At 36.9% G+C, this 24,884-nt stretch overlaps 1 protein-coding gene across 9 annotated transcripts in view; it reads right to left on the reverse strand.

The window, feature by feature from the left end:
• MCTP1 (multiple C2 and transmembrane domain containing 1) overlaps positions 1-24,884 on the reverse strand; it is a 610,169-nt gene that overhangs the window by 240,593 nt on the left and 344,692 nt on the right. For 4 of the 9 annotated variants that reach the window (XM_049868351.1, XM_049868324.1, XM_049868309.1 and 1 more), the window contains exons 3-7: positions 23,405-23,547; positions 16,337-16,416; positions 10,522-10,633; positions 5,759-5,803; positions 2,569-2,607 (exon numbers count right to left, since the gene is read on the reverse strand). In XM_049868351.1, the coding sequence (XP_049724308.1) occupies positions 2,569-2,607; positions 5,759-5,803; positions 10,522-10,633; positions 16,337-16,416; positions 23,405-23,547 (419 nt within the window). The remainder of the gene's footprint in view (positions 1-2,568; positions 2,608-5,758; positions 5,804-10,521; positions 10,634-16,336; positions 16,417-23,404; positions 23,548-24,884) is intronic. The other 5 variants (XM_049868360.1, XM_049868332.1, XM_049868341.1 and 2 more) reach the window with 2 other exon arrangements.

Genomic DNA, 24,884 nt, shown 5'->3' on the forward strand with positions numbered 1-24,884 from the left:
ACAGTCCCTGGAGAAGGACATCATCATTGGTAAAGCAGAGGGTCAGCAATAAAAGAGGAACACCCTCGGTAAGTTGGATTGACACAGTGGCTGCAACAATGGGCTTAAACAGCAATGACTGTGAGGATGGCACAGGACTGGGCAGGATTTTGTTCTGCTGTACACAGTGTCACTATGAGTCAGAACCAACTTGACGGCACCTAACAACTACAGCAATTGATTGAAATGACCTTCAGTTGGGCTATATACTCTATTAAGATGACATTACTGCATTATCAGTGTAGGTGGCTTCTCAATAGTCTTCATATCGAACTATGAAACTTTTGTCTAGAATTCTATATATCTCAAGCTCTCTGATGGCCCATTATTTTCATTTTCTCTAAGAAGGATGGTTTCTGGAAATCCTGAGGCTGACAAGGCATTGCCAGCCCTGTCTTTCTTCTTTTAAGACTGCCTCAGTCTTTCACTCGTCATGCAGTCTTAGGTCCCAGTAGAGATTTCTGAGTTTTGCCACTCTTGTAACACTACACTAATATGGATGAATATGGCATACGTTTTAGGAAACAGTTAAAATTTGAATGAATTAACAGCTGTTCATTGTTTTCATAGAAAAAACAAAGGAGTGAAGTGAATTTACTTTACTCAGCATTCAATATTCTAAATAAATAAGTGAAATGAAAAATCCTCTAAGGCTAAGAATCCAAAAGCTATATTATAGCACACAATAAAAATAATCTGCCAAGTATCCAAATGAGTGTTGAGTTACACATAGAGAATTCTGTATCTTCAGTATAAAGCAAGAAAAATGTACCAGTTTGTACACAGAAAGGGAATATGAATAAGAATAAGAAGAAGAATTTTAGGCATAGTGAAGAATAGATGTTTATTATTCACTTAGATTTTTTGTAGGCTGAATGAAAAGGTGACTTATTTTTACTTAATTTATGATTATAATAAAATTTAAAAAAATTTTTAAAAACATCTTTATTTTTCTTCTTTCTTTTATTCTACAATAAAAGGGATCATTCTTATTAAAAAAAAAAAATTCTTATTGCTTAATACTAAATCCTGTGTAATAACCTGCTGCAGCATTACAACTTAACTACATCTGAAAGAAAGGATATTGCTACATATTAACGGATTCATATTTTTTTACACAAGTATATTATAATATAAATACAGTATGGTGAAAGTCAAATTTAATGGATGTTAAAAATATATGTACTTTTAATACAGTAAGTTAAAAGTAAAATTACAAAGCAAAAGAGTAATACAAAAATGAACAGTGCAAACATTTCTTTAAAACTGCTGGATAGTTTATTTTAATTAGTAGAAAGCACGGTGAACACAAAGTTAGAAATATTCAGTACTTTCTTTAATAAATGTTCTTCATTTTAAAAAAATTGCTAAAGTTAATTTTTAAAGTGGTCCTGGCCTTTCACCCAGTGCCGTCAAGTCGATTCCGACTCATAGCGACCCTATAGGACAGAGTAGAACTGCCCCATAGAGTTTCCAAGGAGCGCCTGGCGGATTCAAACTGCTGACCTCTTGGTTAGCAGTTGTAGTACTTAACCACTATGCCACCAGGGTTTCCCTCCTGACCTTTTAGTTAGCTAAATTACCTTTTAGTCATTAATTCTTTAAGAATTGTGGAGAAACTGTATAGTAGGAAACACTTGTTAAAACAGATAAAGATATTACCATAAATACAGAAAAACATTTTCTTATATACTTTCTTAATTTACAATAATCAAAATGGCAAAATTAAAGAAAAGCTTAAGGAATAGCATGATTTAATAAGAATGGAAGACAGAAGATTGTCATGTACCAGGGTCTAAAAAAATGAGTCGCCAATAAGAAGGAATAAAGATGTTTTAACTAAAATTTTGAACAAATAAGATTTTTACAGATAAAATGCCTTTGATTTGTTTCAAAGCCTATTCCTATAAGCGTGCAGTTTCATCATGATAATTACGTGTGCCCAAGAGTGGCACCACCACTCAACGATTACAAGCTTAGTTTGTATCTTATATAGCATACATCCCATAGGAATAGCCAAGATTTCATAAGTTACAGGAACCACAAACACATCTCACTCCTGAGTCATTTATTTCTTGAAGTGAGAAGAGGCAATGATGGAAAAGTTTCCTCATTATGTACTCCAAAGATAATAGTAATAGAAAGATTTTGAGTTTGAAGAACTTCATACATTTCAGTGAATAAAAACAATACGTACTATAAATCTTCCTCCTGTCTGGAGTGCCGCTGACCTAGCCTCATCATTTTATTCCTAAACTAGAGCAAAGAGATTTTCTAGACCCTGTTGTACATATAACAGAGACCAGACGGCGAGAATGATGTTGAGAAGTGACCAGAGATTAGAGAGCGGATGATTCGGGTGCTACTGATCAATGTGATTTCTACTTACTAAAAAGCATCATATGGTGCCCTTAAAGTTCATGGAAAAAATAACACTTGAAAAGTGATGAAACCCTGTGGTATAGACTGAAGAGAGGTATGAGAGAGATTTGGGAAAGCAGCTGACAGTTCTCAAAAAAAAAGCTTTACCTTACTTGATCTTTTCCAACTCTTCCTCATTAGCATTGTCTGTAAATGAAATAAAGCATTTTAATTATCTTTTCACTCAAGTACAGATAGGAGAGCCAATGGTTCTCTAGAGGACACTTAACATTTATTAGCTCTTTAAACAGCAAACAGTTTCCAGCAACGATACAAGACAAAAATTGTTTTAGAAAAACATGTCCACACAATGAGAAGCACCTTTAACATTCAAGCAGTCTTTCCAGTGAGAGTTCATTTGGTTTATTCTTTTGGACAAAGAAATGGGACAACATATTTGAAATAGAACAGAAATGTTGAAATACCTTAATTATCAATAGGAAAAAAAAAAAAAAAACACACATTAAGCTTCATGATTGGCAATTGATCCTTTTGGTGGTGGGGTAGAGGGCGTAAGTGACCTTACCAGGCATATAAGAATCTTTTTTTTTTTAATCAAACATATTCAAAGTTTTTTGTTTTGGTGGCAACCTCAAATTGTCTCTGTTTCTAAATAATCTTTAGTTATATCAGGGACTACAAATGTTTCCACGGAGAAAAGTCATGCATATTGTTATGGCTATTACTGGGTCTTCCTTGCTAAATGTTTAGCCAAAGCACAGCCTTTAAACTAGTGTGCTTATATCATAGTAAGAAGTATGTATGACCAAAAGTTTTAATTAAGGTTATGGAGATTGTGATGGGTGCCCAAGATCACTGGTCTCTTGCATAAAATAAATCATAAAAACCCAAAGGATTTTATTGCTTCTCTTCAGTTGAAAAAAAAATTCTCAGTGAATGCTGAGGTATTAACCTTTCTGATTAAACTCTATATCCTGTCTGACTGTTACCATTATCTTTAAGACAGATAAAGTGGAGAATAAGGAATATTTGGAGCAAAAAATATAGCTTATAGTAATACTTGTCATATTTGTATGTCTAGTAAGAACACTTGTGCCTCAAAGAACTGTATCGACTTCATCAGAATCCACTCTAAAGCAGGACTGTTTTAGAAACTACCCATGGCTTACAAAAATGCAAAGAAGAAAAGATCTTAATACAAGGCGAAGTCATATAGAAGCCAACCTTTGGCCTAAATCAAGAGAATGGAATTATGTAGAGGTTCTATGATAGGAAATAAGAAAGTCATAAAATTGTGAAAAGTGTAGTTAAATTTCTCTTTTTGTAGACAGTGATTTTATAGGGCATATTTTATCTATATACTATTGTATTAAATATTAATGAAAATATACAAGAGTAATAGATTTTGTAAGGTTATAATAATTTCCTAATTTTTTTCAAATGGGCCAAGAAACTGCAAGGTGTTATTTTCAAATATTATTACAACAAGTATTTTATATGTTTTCTAAGCGTTGATGTTTAATTCATTTTGAAGGAACAAAAACCATCACTGAGTTGTGGAGAAGGACCTCTGGTAGACATACAATAAATGTTTGTGGTTGGTGTTGAATAAGTCATTGTCATCAGTATTATTATCATCACCACCACCACCACCATGTCCTCCATCATCATCAAAAGGCAATTAAGCACTTTTGTGGTATGCAATATTCACCAAAACTGCTCCATAAGGAGTCAGATAACAAATGCTCTACTCTACTGTCTCAGAAAGCAGAGTTTCAATGGACAAAAACCTGTAATTCCTAGAGACAATGTTTTATGCCAAATCAAGTGGAACAATAAAAATAAGTAAAAAAAAGGAAATGTCTTAACTCACAGTCATCTACCATTATCATCTAGGATTTAAGATTACTGTAATATAAAATTCTATTCTATTATAAATGTTAAACTATGAGAAAGGGGTCTCTAGAATGCTAGGGAGGCTGGAATCTCATGGCAACACTACTCAATCAACCTAATTCAGGAATGCTGCTGGTCAAAGTCACAGCTCCTGACTTAGAACCACTACGTATAATTAGCCTTCTCTGTGTAAGGCAAGGAAACCCTGGTGGCGTAGTGGTTAAGTGCTACAGCTGCTAACCTTAAGGGTCGGCAGTTCAAATCTGCCAGGCACTCCTTGGAAACTCTATGGGGCAGTTCTACTCTGTCCTATAGGGTCGCTATGAGTCAGAATCGACTCGACAGCACACTGGGTTTGGTTTGGGTTTTTGGTGTAAGGCAAACTACAGAGTTAGTATTTTTCCTGTCTCTCAAAGTCAGTTTTATAAATAGGCTGTATGGTATTATTTTTCAGATTGGGAAACTGATAGAAAAAAAAGTCAGAGATTTCCCTAAGCATAAATATGATAGACTTGTCAATTATGAGGACCAATTCATTATTTTTCTTCCTGATACAGTACCTAGAGTTCTGTTATTAGATCTAGTGACTCTTAAAATGGCCCTCGATTTTATAACAAAACTTCTACCAACTAGCTAAGCCGTGGGCTTAAATATCCCCCTCTCAAGTCTCTTTTCTTTTTAGATAGTTGAGTTAAGGTAGAGTCACTAAACTGAAAACAACAGAAAAGTTAAAAAAAAAAAAAAAAGAATTTAATTGACATACTGTTAATACTGTTACCTTTGCTGTCTGTGAGACATGTTAGAGAAGAAATATTGTTTAGGGATTGTTAAAGATAGAAGATAAAGCAAATTCTAGAAAAAATAAGATTTGTTGTTTGCTCTATGACCTTAACTTCAACTGAGAAACATATGAATTTATTTTTGACAGTATTATTATCAAATATTATTATGTTACAACTCAAATTCTTATATTAGTGATTAGCAGCTCAGCCTTCCTTAAAGCCAATAAAAACAGTAAGTGGCATAAAAATATGACCTATTAATAGATGAGCTGCAAAGTGATTATGTTTTTAGAAAATTTCACAATCTCAATTCATTTTTCACTTTATCTTTTATTTTAGTGATGTCTTCTTTAGGCAACTACATAGCTACTACAGATATAAAAAAAATCACAGAATGTCTAGAGATTATAGTATGTACAAGTTACAAAACATACATTCAAATATTTGTAGGGGTGGATATTTTTTCTAAATGTTGGCTACGGAATAATTCTGAAAAATATGAGAGTAAACCAACAGGAGACATATGTATTTTTAAGTTCACTACAAGTCAACCAGGGTCAATTCATATGTTTCTTAGAATTTTCTGTTTTTTTTAGCTTTAGCCAAGCAATACATAGGTCTAGGTTATCTAAGAAAGTGTATAACACAAATTAACTCACTTTTATTTCACAAATTCTCCAATGAAGAAAGCTGTGCATTGAACTCTGCTAAGAAAAGAGCCAGAAAGAACTCAAACACACGATCAAACCATAGTACCAGATACAGGATGCACATGTATACACGGCACACTTTTGCGGGTCAAAAACAGGACATGCACTCAAAACAGAAATGACACTTGTGCCATGCAACTCATCAGCATGCCCCCAGTGAATGTTTTGGTTTCTCGTACACACAATGCTGGAAACTTAAGATAAAAAAAAAAAAACATATATATATATATATCTACTTGAATCTGGGATTTACTTTTAAAGACTCAATCATGAACTTAAGGGAGATGTCAATATAGCCAACTAAGAAATACTTCTGCTGTTTTTCATACTACACTTTTTAAATTGTTGTAATTAGACATTGCATATTTTAGAGGCTTTTTAGTAGATTCAGTAGGCTGACAGGTTTTTTTCAACATTTTCTTCAGTTTTACTTATATCCAGAACTGGGAATCCACACAAGGAGAAATCATCCCAGCTACGTAATTCATGGAGTGAATTGTCAATATTAGCAGAGCATAAAAAACTCATGAGATAACTGATTTAGAAATCTTAAGCACTTTGTGATGCTAAGTACTCTGTTTTTCCAGTCATTTATTTCTTCCTACTTTTTTCACGATTTTTCTAAATGCTAATGTCCTATTTCTGACTTGATTGTTAGGGATTTATTGTTTAAAAGCTTTTCAAACTCATCTTGTACATTCTCCATTGTAATACACATAAAATATTTAGCAAAGTTTTATACACACAAGCATAAAAATGTGGTCTTGAAATTGAAGTTTTAAGTCCCCAAAGCTTAAATTGTATCTGAGGTAATAACTGAAGAAAACAGTTATTATTCTTATAATTTTGCTGCATGAGGGTCAGTGCAAAATCATCCTCTATTCCTTCCTTATACATCACTCTGAATAAATATGAAATGGAATTGTGAACTTTTTAGTACCTGATTTCTGGTTTGGCACATTTTGAGTTTGAATTTCTTTAAATAAGATTTGCCCCTGAAGTTTTTTAAGAGGATAATTTGTGAAAGTTCAGCATACCATTTTAACTGTAGCAAGAGGCTAAGTATTTCACATATATGAAAACCTATTTTGATGATACATTGGATCTTTGATTGCTTTTTGTGAAGAAACTTTGAGTGTAGCCCAGAGAAATACATTTAGCTAACTCTAGATATGTCACAAATTGAAGGAAATACAGTGATTTGTGATTAGACTCCATTGTCATCATTAGAAACCTTGAGGAGAGCAATACGACCTGAAATTAAGCGGATTATCATTAATACACAATTATAAGAACTTACTAAAGAATATTATATAGTTATTTAATTATTTAATATTGTTTGTGACAACTTCAGGGGTTTGAATGTTGAAGTGAGAATAAAAAATTAAAGTACCTTCTCCTGGCTCTTTAAAGCATCCCTTCAAACCCTTGCAGTGATTTTCTCTACAACTCATTGAACAACCACGGGGTATAGAACAACCACTGGACTAGTTTTTGAGAGGAGTCATGATAAGAAAGATAATCAGAGGTAATAATTTTTCCATATATTTTTTCAGGAGTGATAGGCCATAGGATGGAGTATAGGCATATTTTAGGTACCATAAGTGACACTGACGAAAGCTTGGACTTGCGAGAAGGGGAACTGTGAAGGAGTTTACGGCTGGGACAGAGGTTACAAGTAAGGGAACATATGTGGAAGAGAAGAAGAATGAGGGAGTTATTCTAAAAACTAGTGATGATTAACACTTTTTGAGATTTTAATGAAATAGTTATAGAACCGTTACATAGACAAACAACAAAAAAAGGTAAATTTATATAGATTTATTGGGAATTTTCATAACGGAAAACATACAGTTAGAAACTGAGATTTAAATCTAGGACATCAAATGTGCCAGGTACCATACTAGCTCTCAACAGAATCTACTATGATGTGGGAGGGATCTTTTAGCCCTTCTCTTCCTCCCCTTGACCCAGTTTGCCTCTCTACAACCAACGCCAAGCCCTTGGCTATTAAGCACAGCCACAAAGAGTTAAGTTGCTGTACTACCTAGTATAGCCATACTAGTCATGCTTCTCTCTGCTTCCTTAGCTGTGGCTGAGGTCAAGATAGAAAGTGTGAGGATGTTCACCAGCCAGCGGCCAGCTCTGGTACAGACTGCAACTATCGTGCCTCTTCTGAGTCCCGGCTAAGCTACTTGCTTCTCTAGTGAAGAGGAGAGAAGCTGGGTGGGAGTCAAGAACAGTATGGGAGGGAAGAAAATATCTCAGTCAACCCAGCAGAATAAATTCCAGTGCTTCCTCGAATGCTGAAAGGGGAGGGCACGAAGTAGGCAGTGAATGAAAAATACTTGGCAGTAAGAGATTTCTTCCAAAAAAGTTGGGGCAAAGGGATGTGAATCAAGGAAATGGCATAAAAATTTCAAGAGAGACTGTTTGTGTTAACGGTAAGTGTGACAGGACAATGAGGAGAAAGAAAAAGGGGGAAAAGAAGAAGAGGAATAAAACCAGCTTACTGATGTGTAACTGGTTCATTAAATCCCACCTATTCTCTTTCCTATTTGGTTGATAACTAATGATCACCTCCCAAGCACTGTAATATTTTTTAATGATTTTCCTTTAATTAAAAAGACGCTATGATTAAAAAGTGAGTTTAGGCAGCCATGAAGATTGAAGGATTTTTGAAAGGATTATTGAAAAACAAGTAATGTTAGAAGCTACCTGTGCTAGCATATAAAAAAAAAAAAATATATACTTCTGTGTAATTCAGAACAACTCAGCGGCTTTATTACGACATCTCTTGATACTAACTTGATCCCTAAAATCCTCAGTTTAATTTTAGAGTATGCAATAAATGATCCTATAATGTAAAAATTCAGCAGACTATCATCAAATCACCAAGAAACAACTCATTCCAACCTCCAGTAATATTGCAAGTTTGGATGGTTTAGGGACACATAAGACTTAGATATTTTCATTTATGAAGTGCTGTCTTTGTTAAAATACAAAGAAACCCCAAAGCAAGAATATTCTACCACCAAGTTTGCTTGATTTTACCTCCTACAGGTAAACCTGTCCGTTTCCCTCCACCTCTACCTCTGGCAGCCCTAATCCAAGCCTCTGTCTTCTTTCACCTGGATTTCTGAAATAGCCTCCTAACTGGTCTCCAAGCATTCATTTTGCTGTTTTAGTCTGTTTTCTACAGTGTAGATACAGAAATATTTTCAAAAGGCAAATATGATTATGCCTCTTCCTGTCTACAGACCTTTCAGTGGCTCTCCACTGCTCTTTGAAAGAAGACGCCAAATGTTAACACAGCCAGTGAGCTCTACACAATCTGGGCATCTCCCTTCCAGTGCAGTGCCATCATGCACCATGATCCCCCACACTGTCCTTGCTTCTACCTTCTCTAACTCTAGCACTTCTGAAGTGCTGACTTAAAAAATGATGGACTTCCATGAATAGTTTCCCTTTCTGAATATTCTCTGTAGTTTTTTTTATTCTCAGTCACCTTTCCATCTGCATACATGTGCTCGTGTGCCTGCATGTATGCACAATTTCACAGTGTTGAGTTCTCATACTAAGTATTATTTGGTAATACTTGCTGGAAAAGAGAAACTCCTCCCTCACTGAGGAAGTATGGCTACTTAAATCATACTTAGCAAATATTATAATTATCAATATGTTTTATGTATACACTATATATGATATATATATCAATCATTATTCAATTTTTAAAAGAGGATAGAAAGAAATACTTGTAGAAGAGGATGAATTTTCAATGAGTTTAAAACACTTCAAAAATTTGGCAGTGTATTTCACTATTTTTATCTACAATCTAGGAAAAAAATGTCAATAACACCTTTCCAACAGACAATATAGAGCAATTTAAATCATGCATTATTCTAAGACAGGAATATACGCAAAGCTGAACTTGCTTAAAAAAAAATTACATCAACTCCTAAAATGTGTTACCATCTGATCAGGTTAGAGTAGCTCCCAGGTACCTGAAAGGGCACTGAATCTAATAAATGATGTCTGCTAAGTAGTGGCGTAAGTATCCTGGCACGCATACTGATGCAGGTCAAATCTGGTATTTTTCATGCCACTTCAACAGTGCTGGAGTGATTGGCTCCTCTGTATCTCCTGTCAGTTTCCTACTGCAGCATGGTATGCAAGGAAGCACAGACAGCCAGTGCTGAAAAATGGGTCATACCAATATGGAAGCCCGTCAAGAAGATGGAAAGTACTCACTTATCATTCAGCAAACAAATACCAGAAAACAGAAACTCTGTTATAATTTCACCTCATTTTCTTTGTTATGATACACCTGACAATACAATCAAAATAGAAAGGTCTGGCTACCTCAGTGTGGAATTCCAGATATTCCACTAATAAATGAATTACCTGAATGAATACTGATATTTGCCTAAAATGTAACATGTCTAAAAATGACAAACGATATAATAAAAGATGCAAGTAGGTCCCTTATTTACAACAAGAGGTTCTGATCTGGAGTATGGAATAGGAGATTTGAGTTCAAAAGGTAGAATAAGCATGGATAGCCATACCCAGGATACTCACAGAAACAAAGAACAAGGCCAGGTTTTCATATGCAGCTTCTCTTTATTATTAGCGCTGGGTCCAAAGAAGGCTCACAGCATTCGCACAGGTGAGAGCAAAGAAAGTTCCTACCAGGCTGTGGGGAGACTTACCACATCTCTGGGTTCTCCTTCTTTAGGGGTAAGAATGACTGAAAGCAAAATGATTCCAAGGTCATGGTCAGGATAGTGGGGATCTTTCAGACTTAGGGTCACATCCATGGGCCTGTGATAGGAAAACATTTAGATTTTGAGCAGCCATTAAATGAACAAGACAAAAAAAAATTATACTTAAGAACATATTTATAGCATATTCATATAAATATAATTTATTATTTTTAAGAAGAAAAACTACTTTGTCTTTATTTTCCTGGTAAAATTGTTATTGCTATCAAAATATTATTAATGTATTATGTCACCCCATAAACTGTGGGCCAGTTGGGTATACTTGAATTTAATGGGTGAGTTTCTGCCCTTTATAGGCTTCTGGAAGGTTGCTGAAAAAGCCAAGAAATTACAACAGTGTTAAGAAAGCTGAAAGTCCCTTCTCTATAATCTGTAAATCCACAGAAAGCAGTATCAGCTATTTTCCATAAATTTGAGTCCAAGGTCATTTGCTGACTGCTCCCTTAATTTTGGTTCTTTATGCTTATTTTTTATAGAGATGTATGTTTTAGAATAAAGAGGTAAGTGGGAGGAGAGGAAAATGTAAGACGGAAAATGCAATTTGCTTGATACGTAGTGAAGATATATATATTTTTTCCCCATCACACACTGCCCTTAGCAGCATTTATTGAGCACTGCTGTCTCCCAGGTGGTCACATGCATAATCTTGATCTTCCTGACATACTAATAGACAATATTGAGGCCCCAGAGTGAACTGTTTTGGCCCAAGCATGTTACGTAGTGGAGCTGGGAGCTGAGTCCAGGCCTGTCAGCCCAAGTCTCACACTCCTTGCCTGGCCCCAGACACCCCGAACAGCACTCCCTATGTGCCAGCAGCACCTTTTAGTGTTTCATGCCCCATTTCGCAGATGAGCATATCGAGGCACAGAAGTGGGGGATGACTTGTCCAAGGTCATTCAGCTAGTGAGTGGCAGGGCAAGATTCAGCTCAAAGGCCAGGCTGACCTCCAAGCCCATGGCCTTTGTGACAGTCTGCCGGCCTCTTGCTGCTCATCTGGGACTTGCTAGAGACAGCTGTGCCCACTTGACAACACACAAGCTCAGGCTCCAGAAGGGCAGTCGTGACATTCCTTCTCTGTGTGTTCCACCCACGTGGATGTGGGCACTGCTGTCAGGCTCCAGGGAAAGTGGAGGCTTCTGGAGAAAGGGAGTGGTTTGTCCATGTGGTCTCAGCCCCCCAGGCTCAGTGATGCCTTTCTCTTGAGCTGGTGAAACAGAACCCTGCCATTCCCAATGATGTGTTGGAGCCCCCACCTCGGGCCACAGAGCAGGGCCCTGTGAATCATGGCATTGTGCAAGGAATCAGTCTGGGGCAGGTGGTGGTGGGCCAGCCATGGCCAGCCGTGTCCGTGTCTGTGTTTGGAGGAGTCAGCCTCACCCAGGGGAGATGAGAAACAGGCCATTCCCAATGCGATCTGGAGGAAGCCCCAAGGGTGGGTCCCTAGATGCAGCTGACTGTTGCAGAGCTAAGGAAGGAGGCTTTGGCCCACGGAGACCTGGGGGCACACCCAAACCTCTCCATGTCCTGACTGTGTGTCCTTTGCAAGTCAATTCCCCTCTCTAAGCGTGAAGGCCTCATCAACAGAACATAACAACAAAAAAACCAAACCCGTTGCCATCAAGTTGCTTCTGACTCATGATCACCCCATGTGTGTCAGAGTAGAACTGCTCCATAGGGTTTTCTTGGCTGTAATCTTTATATGAGCAGATTGCCAGACCTTTCTTCCGTGGCATCATTGGGTGGGGTTTGAACCTCCAACCTTTAGGTTAGTAGTCAAGTGCAAACCCTTTTCGACACTTAGGGACCTTATCACTAGAACAATAGGGAGAATAATAGGATCAAACCACCTCCTGAGACTGTTGTATGGATGAATAGGGAGAAGACCTGGTGTATGGTTACGGAGCCAAGCTTCCAAGCTATTTTTTTTTTTTTTTTTGGATTTAGCAGCACAATTTATTGATATGTTATAATATATAGAAGTAGCCCCTCATTTTTATTTTCAATATGCTGTTTGCATTTGTTATTTTTCAGGTGAATTTCCAAATATTTTGTGATGTTTCAAAAACACCACAGTGCAACAGAAAATTCGAATTACATTGAATGTACAACTTAATTTGTGAAAAATTAAGTGATTATAAAATTGAAATTCTACATTCAGAAACATATATGCCTCCAGGTAAATTTTCAAATTGTCTGTTATGTTTTTTTTTTTTTTATTTATTAACTTTAATTGAGCTTCAAGTGAACGTTTACAAATCAAGTCAGACTGTCACATATAAGTTTATATACATCTTACTCCATACTCCCACTTGCTCTCCCCCTAATGAGTCAACCCTTCCAGCCTCTCCTTTCGTGACAATTTTGCCAGCTTCCAACTCTCTCTATCCTCCCATCCCCCCCCAGACAGGAGATGCCAACACAGTCTCAAGTGTCCACCTGATATAATTAGCTCACTCTTCATCAGCATCTCTCTCCTACCCACTGTCCAGTCCCTTTCATGTCTGATGAGTTGTCTTCGGGGATGGTTCCTGTCCTGTGCCAACAGAAGGTTTGGGGACCATGACCGCTGGGATTCCGCTAGTCTCAGTCAGACCATTAAGTATGGTCTTTTTATGAGAATTTGGGGTCTGCATCCCACTGATCTCCTGCTCCCTCAGGGGAAGATATATTTTGAAAACAAAATATAATTATTTAAAATACATTCAATATTTAAAATATTGCTTCTATTTTTTTTTTTTTATTTTGGCTGTTTTAGACTTTGAAAGACAAGGAAATCAATACTTCTAAGAGTTGAGGAACATAGGTTTTGGAATTACATAAGCATCTGTGAGGAAGAGATTATGAATTAATATTGTCCACAATAAATTTCTGAAAATAATGCAAAATATATACTCAATTGACAATGGGTAGGTAACATCTTGCTTGTGTATTTCAATTAATGTTGAACAAACAGGAGTTAATGCCCACCATAAACTTGGGGATTTTGGAACATTTAGCACTAAACAAACAAAGAACTTTAAAATGTTGGCAAAGAGGAATGTTTTCTTGTTTGTTCAGTCATTAACTCATCTCATACATTCATTCACAAAATATGCATTGAACTCATATTAAACGCTAGGTTAACACTGTGCTAGGCTCTGGGGTCAAGACCAAGATAAGATCCTTGTCCTCATGGAACTTACCTTTTAGTACACGCTACAGTTGGATTCTGGTACTGGGGGAGGGAGGCTTGGTGAGGAAAGCTGGTCCAAACAAGAATTTTTTAACTGTTGCTGCACATCAGAACCAACTGTAAACCTTTTTAAAAGAGCATACACCTGAATTCCAGCCCTGATGACTCTGGTCTCTAGAACTAGGATGAAGCTTTGAAATCCATACATTTATAAAGTCCCTCATTGGATTTTCTCAAACAACCAGGACTGAGACCCACAGGTTCTTTTCAGTGCTAAATTTCATGATTTTAGGAAATTCAACAATGCTGAATTACCAAGTCAAGGAATGATGCAATCAAAAATATGAACTATTTTCTGGTGTAGGAGATTTCAACTGATAATACACACTGGCACACAGATAATTTACATAAGCTATAATAGTTATGATGCAAATTGCTCCAATATGAATTTAGCTATAACTAATCATTATGACTCACTAGGAATAACATTTTCCTTTTATTTTTAACAAATACATACACACATTATAGACACTATAGCACATGTATATGCAGGGTAGAAATTTGATTTGGTCAAATTTTCCTATAATGATTATACATAAAATTAATAGAAAAACTTGATTACACTTTTACAATGACTATATGACAAATATGACAAAGATTCAAGAATATTTGCAATTGCTCTATGACCTTATTTATGGCTTTTTAAAAAAGAGATACCCCAATTACATTATACCTTAATACATTACATAGTAGCACAAATATTTATATGGCTGCTATTATTTTTCATGTTTCTAAACCCAGACATCCCTGATTTATAAAGAGAATTTAATGTGTGATTTTAAAAGTAGTAATTTGATACTTACTTGGTTTGGAGGAGAAAAAGTGGTTAGTTAAATATATAAAATAAGTAATGTGGCAAAATAAAACAGCAAATGCTTATATATAATCTTCTTTTTTCTTTTTTTTTATTTTCTTAGTCATTCTATATTTTTTCCACTTAAAATTATTTTTCATCAAAGATTTATCTTTAATAGAGAACAAGAGAAATTTATGCTCTGTGATTAAGTGATTTGCATATCTTTATGCAAAAGTCACAGAGAAAATAATTGTGGCCTTTTTAGAAAAACAGCATTGTCCGTTCTAGCTTGAGGTCAGGTTTCCTGATTATAGACTGCATACAACAATATCTAGGGCACTTTTTCAGCTGCAGGGAGGTGAGGGGCCAGCAACCTTCTAAGTTCTATCCTTAGGTCTAGCCTGGGCTAGGTTGGAATGGAGGACACATAGGAAATACAGAAAAGGCTGCTTTCTTGTCCAGTCAGAGGCAAAAAAGTCCATCCAACACTAATGAGCTGCCACTTGTGCTCGAATTTAGTTAACTATAATACATAAGTGAGCTCTACTATTTATAGTTCTCTGAGCATCTAAATTTACAAAAACACGAAGTCGTTATCTGGCCTATTCCCCTGCCTTTTCTCTCCCTGCCACATGATATAACAACACGATCACCCAAAACCTGCAAAGAAAATTTCACAGCTCCCTTTGCGATCCATTCCAGGACTGCTTCGTCTTTTATTAAACCTGTTTTTTTTTTTTTTCCTTCTGCACTACTAATCAATTCTTAATTCAGATGTTGAAATGCATTTTGAAAAAGATAAGCCCATAACTAGGTACAAATCTGTCTCAGAAGACGTATAGCCAGAATGCTCCTTAGAAGCGAGAATGGCGAGATTTTTTCTCACATACTCTGGACAAGTTATCAGGAGGGACCAGTCCCTGGAGAAGGACATCACGCTCGGTAGAGAGTCAGCAAAAAAGAGGAAAACCCTCAACAAGATGGACTGACATACTGTCTCCAACAATGGGCTCAACATAGCAATGATTGTGAGGATGGTGCAGGATCAGGCAGTGTTTTGTTGTGTTGTACATAGGGTCCCTATGAGTCGAAGCAGACTTGATGACACCTAATATAACAACAGTTGGGTGCAAGAAATGGTAATTATTACTAATAATGTAGCTTTACAACTATTCAAACAATGATAAACTAATATAACTGAGCAAATATGACCAATCTGCCTCTACTTTTTGGGCAATCCTTGGCAACATAGGACCACTGGTGACAGCAAAATTAGAATCCTTTTGGCTCTATGATAAGAGAGTTGCTGACTTTGAAGCAAAGTGCACAAGCTTTATTTCTTATATGGTGGCCTGATTCTTAAACTAATAATTATGATTAACATGCATAATCTTCTTTATGCCTCATTACAACCACATGGGCAATGTAATCACAATCTATCTCTAGATTCCCGGTGGTTAGCACAGTGCTGAGGGACAGAGCAGGTGCCCAAGACTTTTATGTTGAATCAAAGTTGTCAAATGAGATAGGCAGAGAAGATGCTATTGTTTCCATAGGGTAGATGAGAAAGTTGTACTTAAAAAAGGCTAACTAGTATGAAGGCTAACAAATAGTAAATAACAGAGCTGCAACTGGAACAGGATCTGCTGACATCGTCTATTATATAAGCCCAGCTCCTATCAAGGTGCACTCATATTACAACAGTTCAAAGTTACCTTTTTAACTCCAATTGTGTGAGATCCAGAAAGGCTGAGCCCATAAAGTCATCCTGTAGTCCAAAATCATAGTCAAAGACCTAAGCAACCAAAGAGACAAGAGATTATTATAAGTAATTCCTATGTAGGCTTTAAATGAAAACATTTTGATTACAAAATAGTGGTTGTCTATGTCTCCAAAAGGAAACCCTGGTAGTTAAAGAATTTGGCTGCTAACCCAAAGGTCAGCAGTTCAGATCCACCAGATACTCCTTGGAAACCCTATGGGGCAGTTCTACTCTGTCCTATAGGGTCTCTATGAGTCAGAATTGACTCAGTGGCAATGAGTTTGGTTTTGGGTTTTTTATGTCTCCAAAAACAGTGAAACCTCCTAATATTTTGCTTTTCTAAAATAACTGTGTTTTTATGCTTTGAAATATCAAGAGTGTCACAAAACATTCAAAGGAAATTACATTTTATTTTGTTTAAATAACTGATTTCTATCATAAAGCACTTTAAAGAAGATGAATGTAGTAAAATACAGTAAATCTTAAAAAATGTAGAGAACACAAGCTTAGAGTAAGTTTTCTCCATATCAAAAAAAAACTTAGAGAAGGGATATTAGTATTATGGAGGGCAAAGTGAATTGGTATGAAATTCAGCAAACATGTATTGCATACTGAGCTACTGTGAGGATAAAATGAGAACGTGATTCTAATTTCCTCATATTTCTAAGGTCATTGAAGATAAATTCTCTGGTGTTATAGGACAATGACATTTTAAACATACAACTAAGTTAAAATTGTTGAGATATAATGATTAAAACATATTAAGTTATAATATAACTTAATATAAAGTTATATAACGTTAAATTAAATTAAGTTTTTATTGTTACAGCAATTACTGGAGGGTAATATTTATTTTTATTTTTTTTTAATATGACTAACAGCAGCAACAAAACAAAGGAAAAGAATAGCGAGAATGCATTTCTTCTTTTGGTCAACATTATTGATTCAGCGTCTTCTACGTGCCCTGCGTTCTTCTGGACTTTTGCGATACCAGGGTGGATAAGAGAATGTCCCTCACCTCTTGGAGCCTACATTTTATGGCTAAGAGTGTCCATAAATAAACAGATAGATACACATAGTTCAGTGATGAGTGTGACGGAAACAAAAGTCTAAAGGTTGCGATGAGCGCTGCTAGTTTAGTTAGGAAGTTCAGGAAGGTTACTCTGAGGAAGTTTATTTGTGTGGAGACCTGAATGATGAGAAGGAGAGATACCTTGGAAGAAAGGCCTGGAAATCTACTTCTGGAAGATCAGTCATTGAAAACCCTATGGAGCACAGTTCTGCTCTGGCTCACATGGGGTCGTGGTGGTGGTAGTATGAGGAAAAGCACTCCAGGCTGAGGAAACAGCAAGCGCAAGATGGGGATCTTCAAGGATAAGCAAGAAACTAGCGTGCCTGAAGCAGAGTGAGCAAGAGAGTGAAAAGAAATGAGGTTGGATAGTTTGGAGTTTAGTCATTTATGGCCACTAACAAAGGACTCTAAGTAAATGGAAGTTAGCTAGTCTTCATACTCTTATTAATTTTCTTACTCGTTTATCCCTCAACCAATATTGATTAAGCATTTCTTATGCATCAGATATTGTACTTGGCATTAAGTAAACAGCAGTGAACAAACTGACATTGTCAGTGCTTATAGTTTAGTGAGGGAGATGGACAGATGCTAAACAAGGAAGTGCACAGGCAATAAATACTGAAATCTCATTAAATGTAAGAAGAATGAGGTACGAAATGAGAATAAAGGTGAGATTGAGGAAAGCCTTTAAAATGGAAAAAAATGCACAAGATGAAGGTTAGAATTGTGTTTTCCAATCTTTTCAGCTAGAAAACATTTATATCGTGCACTTGACTGGATGGTCCAGGCCACTGGCCCAGGTTATGAGAATCCATTAAGCGAATATGCCAGCACTCCTGTGACCAGTTCTTGGCACAACAATTAGATAGCAGGAGCAGAGGGAACATCAAGTGCAGCGACCCTGAATTAGTTACTGTTTTTTTTGGTGGTACAAGTGTACTTCAATTTAAACAAACTTAATATGTAAACAGTTGATATTTACACAAAACAGATAAATACTTTACATTACAAAAGGATTCTTAAATTTGAAGAGTCACAAGAGGATTTGTTTAAATCATAAGCTCCCCCAATTCCTTTTAAATTATTCAATTTACAGTCATTTGGTTTACATACAACCTTTCAATAGTATATTTGCTGTAAAAAGCTCAGCACTCCTGCAATAAATATTCTCCTTGATCAATTACACTTCTGAGCTTTAGTCATCTGCTCAGTAGCATATCACATGCAGATATTGGCACATCTTATGCAACCGATAGATTCGTATTTGCAAGTGACTGCAGTGGTGTATTTTATAGTATAAAATGTGCAACAAAGCAATAGAGAAATTTATTTTGTGTAATCTCTCCTGATAATATCAGTATCACACTTAAAAGTCTGGAGAAAATATAAGTGACAAATAACCAATGAGAAAACCTAGGGTACTTCTACACCTGTGAGGTAGAGAGCTGTGAATCCAGTGAGTTGATTAATGTAGACGCTCCAACTGGGTGATTCAAGTTTCAGACTTGCTTTAGCATCATGAGTCTTTCAGCCTGCCCTAATGTGAGATGTTTACTTTAGTTTTCAATTCTTATCGGTTAGCAAAGACATAAACACGGGAAAGAATGGAAACACCAAAATCTTTTCATTAATGAAATTATTAGCTATGCTACTTGGCTCCAAAAAAAAAAAAAAAAAAAAACTCCAACCCCTATAAAATATTTTTTTATTCTTAGAGGGAACACTGTTCTAAGTGAAGTTTCAGAAATAAAGAGTGTAGAAGAGAATTAAAGTAGAAAAAGATACTTCCCCTCAATAACAAGTACCCAAAACCAAAACTAAACCTGTTGCCATGGAGTCAATTTTGACTCATAGCAACCTGCTCCATAGGGTTTCCAAGGAGTGGCTGGGGGATTCGAACCGCCAACCTTTTGGTTAGCAGCCGAGTTCTTAAACACAGTGCCACCAGGGCTCCAAACAACAAATACAGTTAATGCTTATTAATGTTTATTCAATATTTACTACAAGCTAGGCACAGTGCTAAACATGTTATGTAGATTACCTAATATAATTCTTACAACTCAGTAAACAACATATTATCGTTCCCATTTCTCAGAGAAGAAATGCAAAGCTTGAAAAGTGTACATTACTTGCCCCCAATTACTGGGACTAGGAAGAGACAAGATTCAAATCTTGTTGTGTTGGATTCTAAAAACAGTGCTCCTTTAAATTCAACAAATATAATTTGGGCACCTACTCTGGGTGAAGCACTGGAAACTCAAAGGTGGACAATTTAAATGAGATCTTCGCTTTCATGGAGCATTGACTAATGGGAAATGCTAGGCAGCACATTTAGCAGTGTTTTTTTTTGGGGGGGGACCTAGTAACACCCCCTTTCATTCTCAAGTGTGTTTAGAACAGTAAAAATTTTATTCTAGTTAACTAGCTCATTTATCATCTTGATTCAATTATCTCTCAAGAAAAATTGCATTGGGGAGTGCATCAGTTAAAATACTTTTGGATAAAAGTAACAAAAAAACTCAACTCACACTGGCTTCAACATGGATAGAAATGTGTTAGCTCAAATTACTGAAGAGGCCATAGGTATATATGGCTTCAGGAGAGTTTTCACATGGCAGTTTAAATCATTCATTCATCTGGCAAATGTCTGTCAAGCACCTACTATGTGACAGGTCCTACTCTAGGCACCATGGAATATAGCAATCAACAAAACAGAAAAAGGCATTGCTTTCTTGGAGCTTACATGCAGTGACAGACACAGGAAATAAACAAATACTTAGGTTAAGTAATAAGTGCTACAGAGAAAAAAATATCCCAGGGTATGAGAGTGATGGGAATTGCTATTTTATATAAGGTGTTAAGGAAGGACAATGAGAGGGTGATTTTGAGTGAAGTGAAGAGGCAAGACAGGTGAATATCTGGGGGAAGAGCATTCCATATTGATGGAATAGAAAGTGCAAGGTATCAAGGAAACTGACAAGAAGGTCAGTGTCTGGAAAGGAATGAGCAAGAGAAGAGTGATGAGATATTAGTTCAGGTCCAGCCATGGAGCCCACCATAGTATAACGTTGGGTTTCATTCTGATTGTGGTGGGAAGTCACTGGAAGTTTTTATGCAGGAAAGTGGTACAATCCAATTTTTGCCTTAAAATGTTCCCATTGAAACGACTGTGTGAATCATGTCTGTGCTGAGGGCAATAATGTAAGCTGGTAGGCCAGTGGTCCTAGCAAGAGTTGATGGTGTCTTTAGATGTCTGGGAGGTGAGAAATGGTCAAATTTAGGATATACTTTGGTAGTAGGGATAATGGAAATTACTGACAGATTATATATTAAGTAGGAGAGAAAGAAAGGAATTAAGGAAGTGCAGCAATTAACAGTGCAGGCCTAAGTTTGCTATCTATAGAAGGGCCTTCTCGTAGGGTTGATTCCTGCCTGGCACCTAGAAACTTGGTTTTTGAAACCCTCCCTTTGATAGGCTGTTTTGCCTACCTGGGGCACTGAACAGAAGCTTTCCTTCTGGGAGTCTGGAATTTTGATACTTGTGCCTAAGTGACCAGCCTCTGCTAAAAATCTTGGACTTGAAATTTCAGACTGGCTTCTGCATTTCGGTGCTACAGAAAGAAACCTGTTCTTTGTGACTCCTCCCAATGGGGAGGAGAGGACATAGGAAGCCTGTGCATGGGTTTCCTCAGACTCTGCTTGATGTGTCTTTTTCTCTCACTGTGTTGCTGTAATAAACTATGAGTACAACTACTCCTAAGAGTCCTGCTAGAGAATCACCAAATGTGGAGGTGGTTTGGCGAGCCCTGACCCAAATGATGAAGTCTAGGTTTTTATCCTGAAAAACTAGGTTGCTGCTTCATGAGATGGGGAACATAAGAAGAAACAAGTTTGGGTGGGGTGGGGGGTAGGGAATAAAGAGTTATTATGTGTTTGACTTAAACATGTTGAGTTTGAGATGCCTATTCAACACCTAAATAGTTGAGCAGTTGGTTGAATGTAAGTATAGAGTTCAGAAAAATGATCTGAGCTGAAAACGTACAGTTGTTTTAGGGAGTAGATTGACTGAAAAGCCACAAACGTGAAGATCACCTGGAGATGAAGTATACATAAAGAAGACGTCTAAGGACTAAGCACTGAGGCACTTTAACGTTTAGAAGTCAGGGGCAAGGATCCAGAATGGAGACTGAGAAGGAACAGATAGTGAGGGAGCAGGAAAACCAGGAAAGTGGTATCCTGAAAACCAACTGAAGAAAGTAAATGTTAAAGCCTGAATTTCATTTCTCTCTCTCTAGTTCTCATCAGGAGTACTGGTGGTACAGTGTTAAGGTGATCGACTGCTAACTGAAAGGTCGGTGGTTCAAAACTACCAGCCGCTCCACGGGAGAAGGAAAGGTGTGGCAGTCTGTTTCTGTAGAGATTTACAGCCTTGGAAGCCCTATGAGGTCACTATGAGTCGCAATCAACTTGATGGCAGTGGTTTTTTTTAGTTCTCATCAGAGCTTCCTTGGCGTTAACACTAGCTCTCCTTATGATCCTAACTGATTGCCAGGAGCTTCAAGGTAACATGGTCCCTCATTCACATCCAGAGGGGAAGAGTTGGCTTCTTTGTCCCACCATTCCCAGAAAAAATCCTGAGATGCAATCTCAATGTGTCAGCTTATGTCATGTGTGCATTCTTGGCCAACGATGTGGAATTGGCTGAAAGGCTAGCCTAGGTCCTTTGCTCTATTTTTAAAGGCAGTGGTGGAGTTAGTTTTCATGGTACCATATGGGTGTCCAAAGAGATATTTAGGGCCCATAGAAAAGGGAAAATGAATAATGCATGCCGGGAAATTCCCAACAAAGATCTGGCACAGAGAACCTAACCTAGGATTCTTTGTGATGACGCAGGTGCCATCATTACTTGCCTCAGTATAGTTGGGACTACTTGATCCGCACATGGAACTCAGTCTTGGTCTCAACTTTAGGACTCCTACTGGTAATGAGTTGCGAGAGATTTTAAGGGTTTCTAATTCAATGCTCTGGGCTTCAGAATGAAATCATGCTTGCAATTGGCCCCACAACATGGGGACAGACATCCTTAATGCTAGCCTACCCATTGGTTCTGGGACCTCACTAGGGCATAGCTTTGACAGTTGTTGTTCATTGCTGTCAAGTTGATTCCAACTCATAAAGAGCCCACGTGTGCAGAGCAGTAGAACTGCTCCATAGGGTTTTCAAGGCTATGACCTTTTTCGAAGCAGACAGCCAAGCCTGTTTTCTGAGGTGCGTCTAGGTGGGTGTGAACTGCTAACCTTTCAGCTAGTAGCCGAGTGCTTAACCATTTGTACTACCCAGTTTTTGTCCATTCCTTTGACCACCCATTTTTATGTTCTCACAATTCTGTTAGGTGCCTCCTCCATGAATGCTGGATGATTACAGGGAGAACCATCTCCTACCTGATGGTATTCATAAGGTTTCCAAGGAGCTGCTGATGGATTCGAACTGCTGAACTTTTCCATTACCAGCCGATGTCTTAACCACTATGCCACTAGAGACAGATATTTTTCTCCTCCCAGGTATGGTGGATCCTTTGCTATAACTCTTAAACAGAACAGCTGAGTTCTATGCAAGCTTTCCTTCTTGATAGAAATTACAGAGGCTTGTTTTCCTACATTATCAAAGTGCACTAGGTCTGTTAACAGCATCAAGCAGGAGGAGTTGTACTTCATAATCTTCCTAAACGACTGACAGTAGAACTTCCCTGAAGAAAAATGTTCCCACTAACTTCCCCTCCCTTCATTCTCATTTCTATCACCTTATCAACAGATTAGAGTTATGCTTAACAAAGTACATCCCTGGTTAAAAAAAAAAAAAACTCTTCAAACAGGGATATGATTAAAAAAAAGCATTAAACCAGGGTTTCTATGTCAGATTCTGACATGAAAAAATAAATAAATGGCTCACCTTTATATACAATGGCTCTCTAAGATGATCAACAAGAATGCAAGCTTTTTCCTCCCACACAGGATTGAGGTTCTTGTGTATTATTTTACTTCTAAAAACTTCTTTTCCTCCAATTTTAAACTTCACGTATGGATCACTCGTCCCTGTTAAAGAAATACAGATTGATCCATGTTAATCATGCCTTTCTGTGGAAGCAAGAGAATAATAGCTCATCTAAACATCAGAGAGTCATTAAAGGAAGAAAGTTAATGAAACTTATCACATGGAAAAATAAGGGTTAAGTGCTTTTCCTCATATATAGAAGTGACCCTAAATTATTATTATAATAATTATGAGTAGGAGTAGAAATTTATCTTTTGACAGGATTTATCTTCTGATCTAAACACTGTAATTTTGTCCTGGTATTTAAAAATCTTTTTTTTGCATGCTGCATATGTAAAATTTAACTCAAATTATAAATCATAAAGATTAATCTGACATTTCTCTTAGTTTCATCTGGTTGACTATAAAAAGGATGATCAATCTTCTTGACTGATGCAGCTAGTTTTAAAGACATATATACTGCTAAAATTTTATATTAGCCTAAAAAAAAAAATTTTTTTTTTAATGGATTTAGGAAAATGTGAGTCTCAAATTCGGTTTCAATTTCATCCTCAGTCCCATATTCTCTCTTACAAAGAAGTTTTTGATTTTAGAACGTTAGGAATGGATGGAGGTCTCAGAAGCAGGAGTCACAGGGAAAGGAGCATGTGTTCATTAAAGAAATTGGATGCATCATACTATCTCTTAATATCTTCCAAGCTCCCTACAATGATAAAGAAAATCAGAGATATCGAATAAATTGCTATGGATACACAGCTAACAAGAGGTGGAGTTAGGATTCCAACCAAGATTGTTTGACCTTAATGCCTGTAAATTGTCTACTACATTTGCAAGATAGAAGAAACCTTGTGATGGTTACTTTTGTGTTAACTTGGCTAGGCTATGGAGCCCAGTTTTTGTGTCAAACACTAGTCTTGATGTTTCTATGAAGGTATTTATGTGTAATTAACATTTAAATCAGTTGACTTTAAGTAAAGCAGATTACCCTCCATAATGTGGGTTGGCTTCATTCAATCAGTTGAAGGCCTTAAGAGTAAAAGCTGAGGTTTACCAAGGCAGAAGGATTCTTACATCAAGACTGTAAATAGACATTCTGCCAGGATTTCCAGCCTACCTCCTGGCCTACCAGTTTTGGACACAAGACTGCCTAAGTTTCCAGCCTGTTACCTGGTCTATGAATTTTGCACTTGCCGGCCCCTATAATCACGTGAGCCAATTCCTTAAAATAAATCTCTGTCTCTCTCTCGCTTTCCCTAACAGAACAATAAGGTTGTCTTGGCTATTTTGAGGCCCTTTGCAATTCTCCATGAATTTGGGGATTGGTTTTTTCCATTTCTGTAAAAAAAAAAAAAAAAAACTGTTGGAATTGTGATGAGGG

Source organism: Elephas maximus, chromosome 2 (assembly GCF_024166365.1).
Source record: "Elephas maximus indicus isolate mEleMax1 chromosome 2, mEleMax1 primary haplotype, whole genome shotgun sequence".
Taxonomy (NCBI): Eukaryota; Metazoa; Chordata; class Mammalia; order Proboscidea; family Elephantidae; genus Elephas; species Elephas maximus.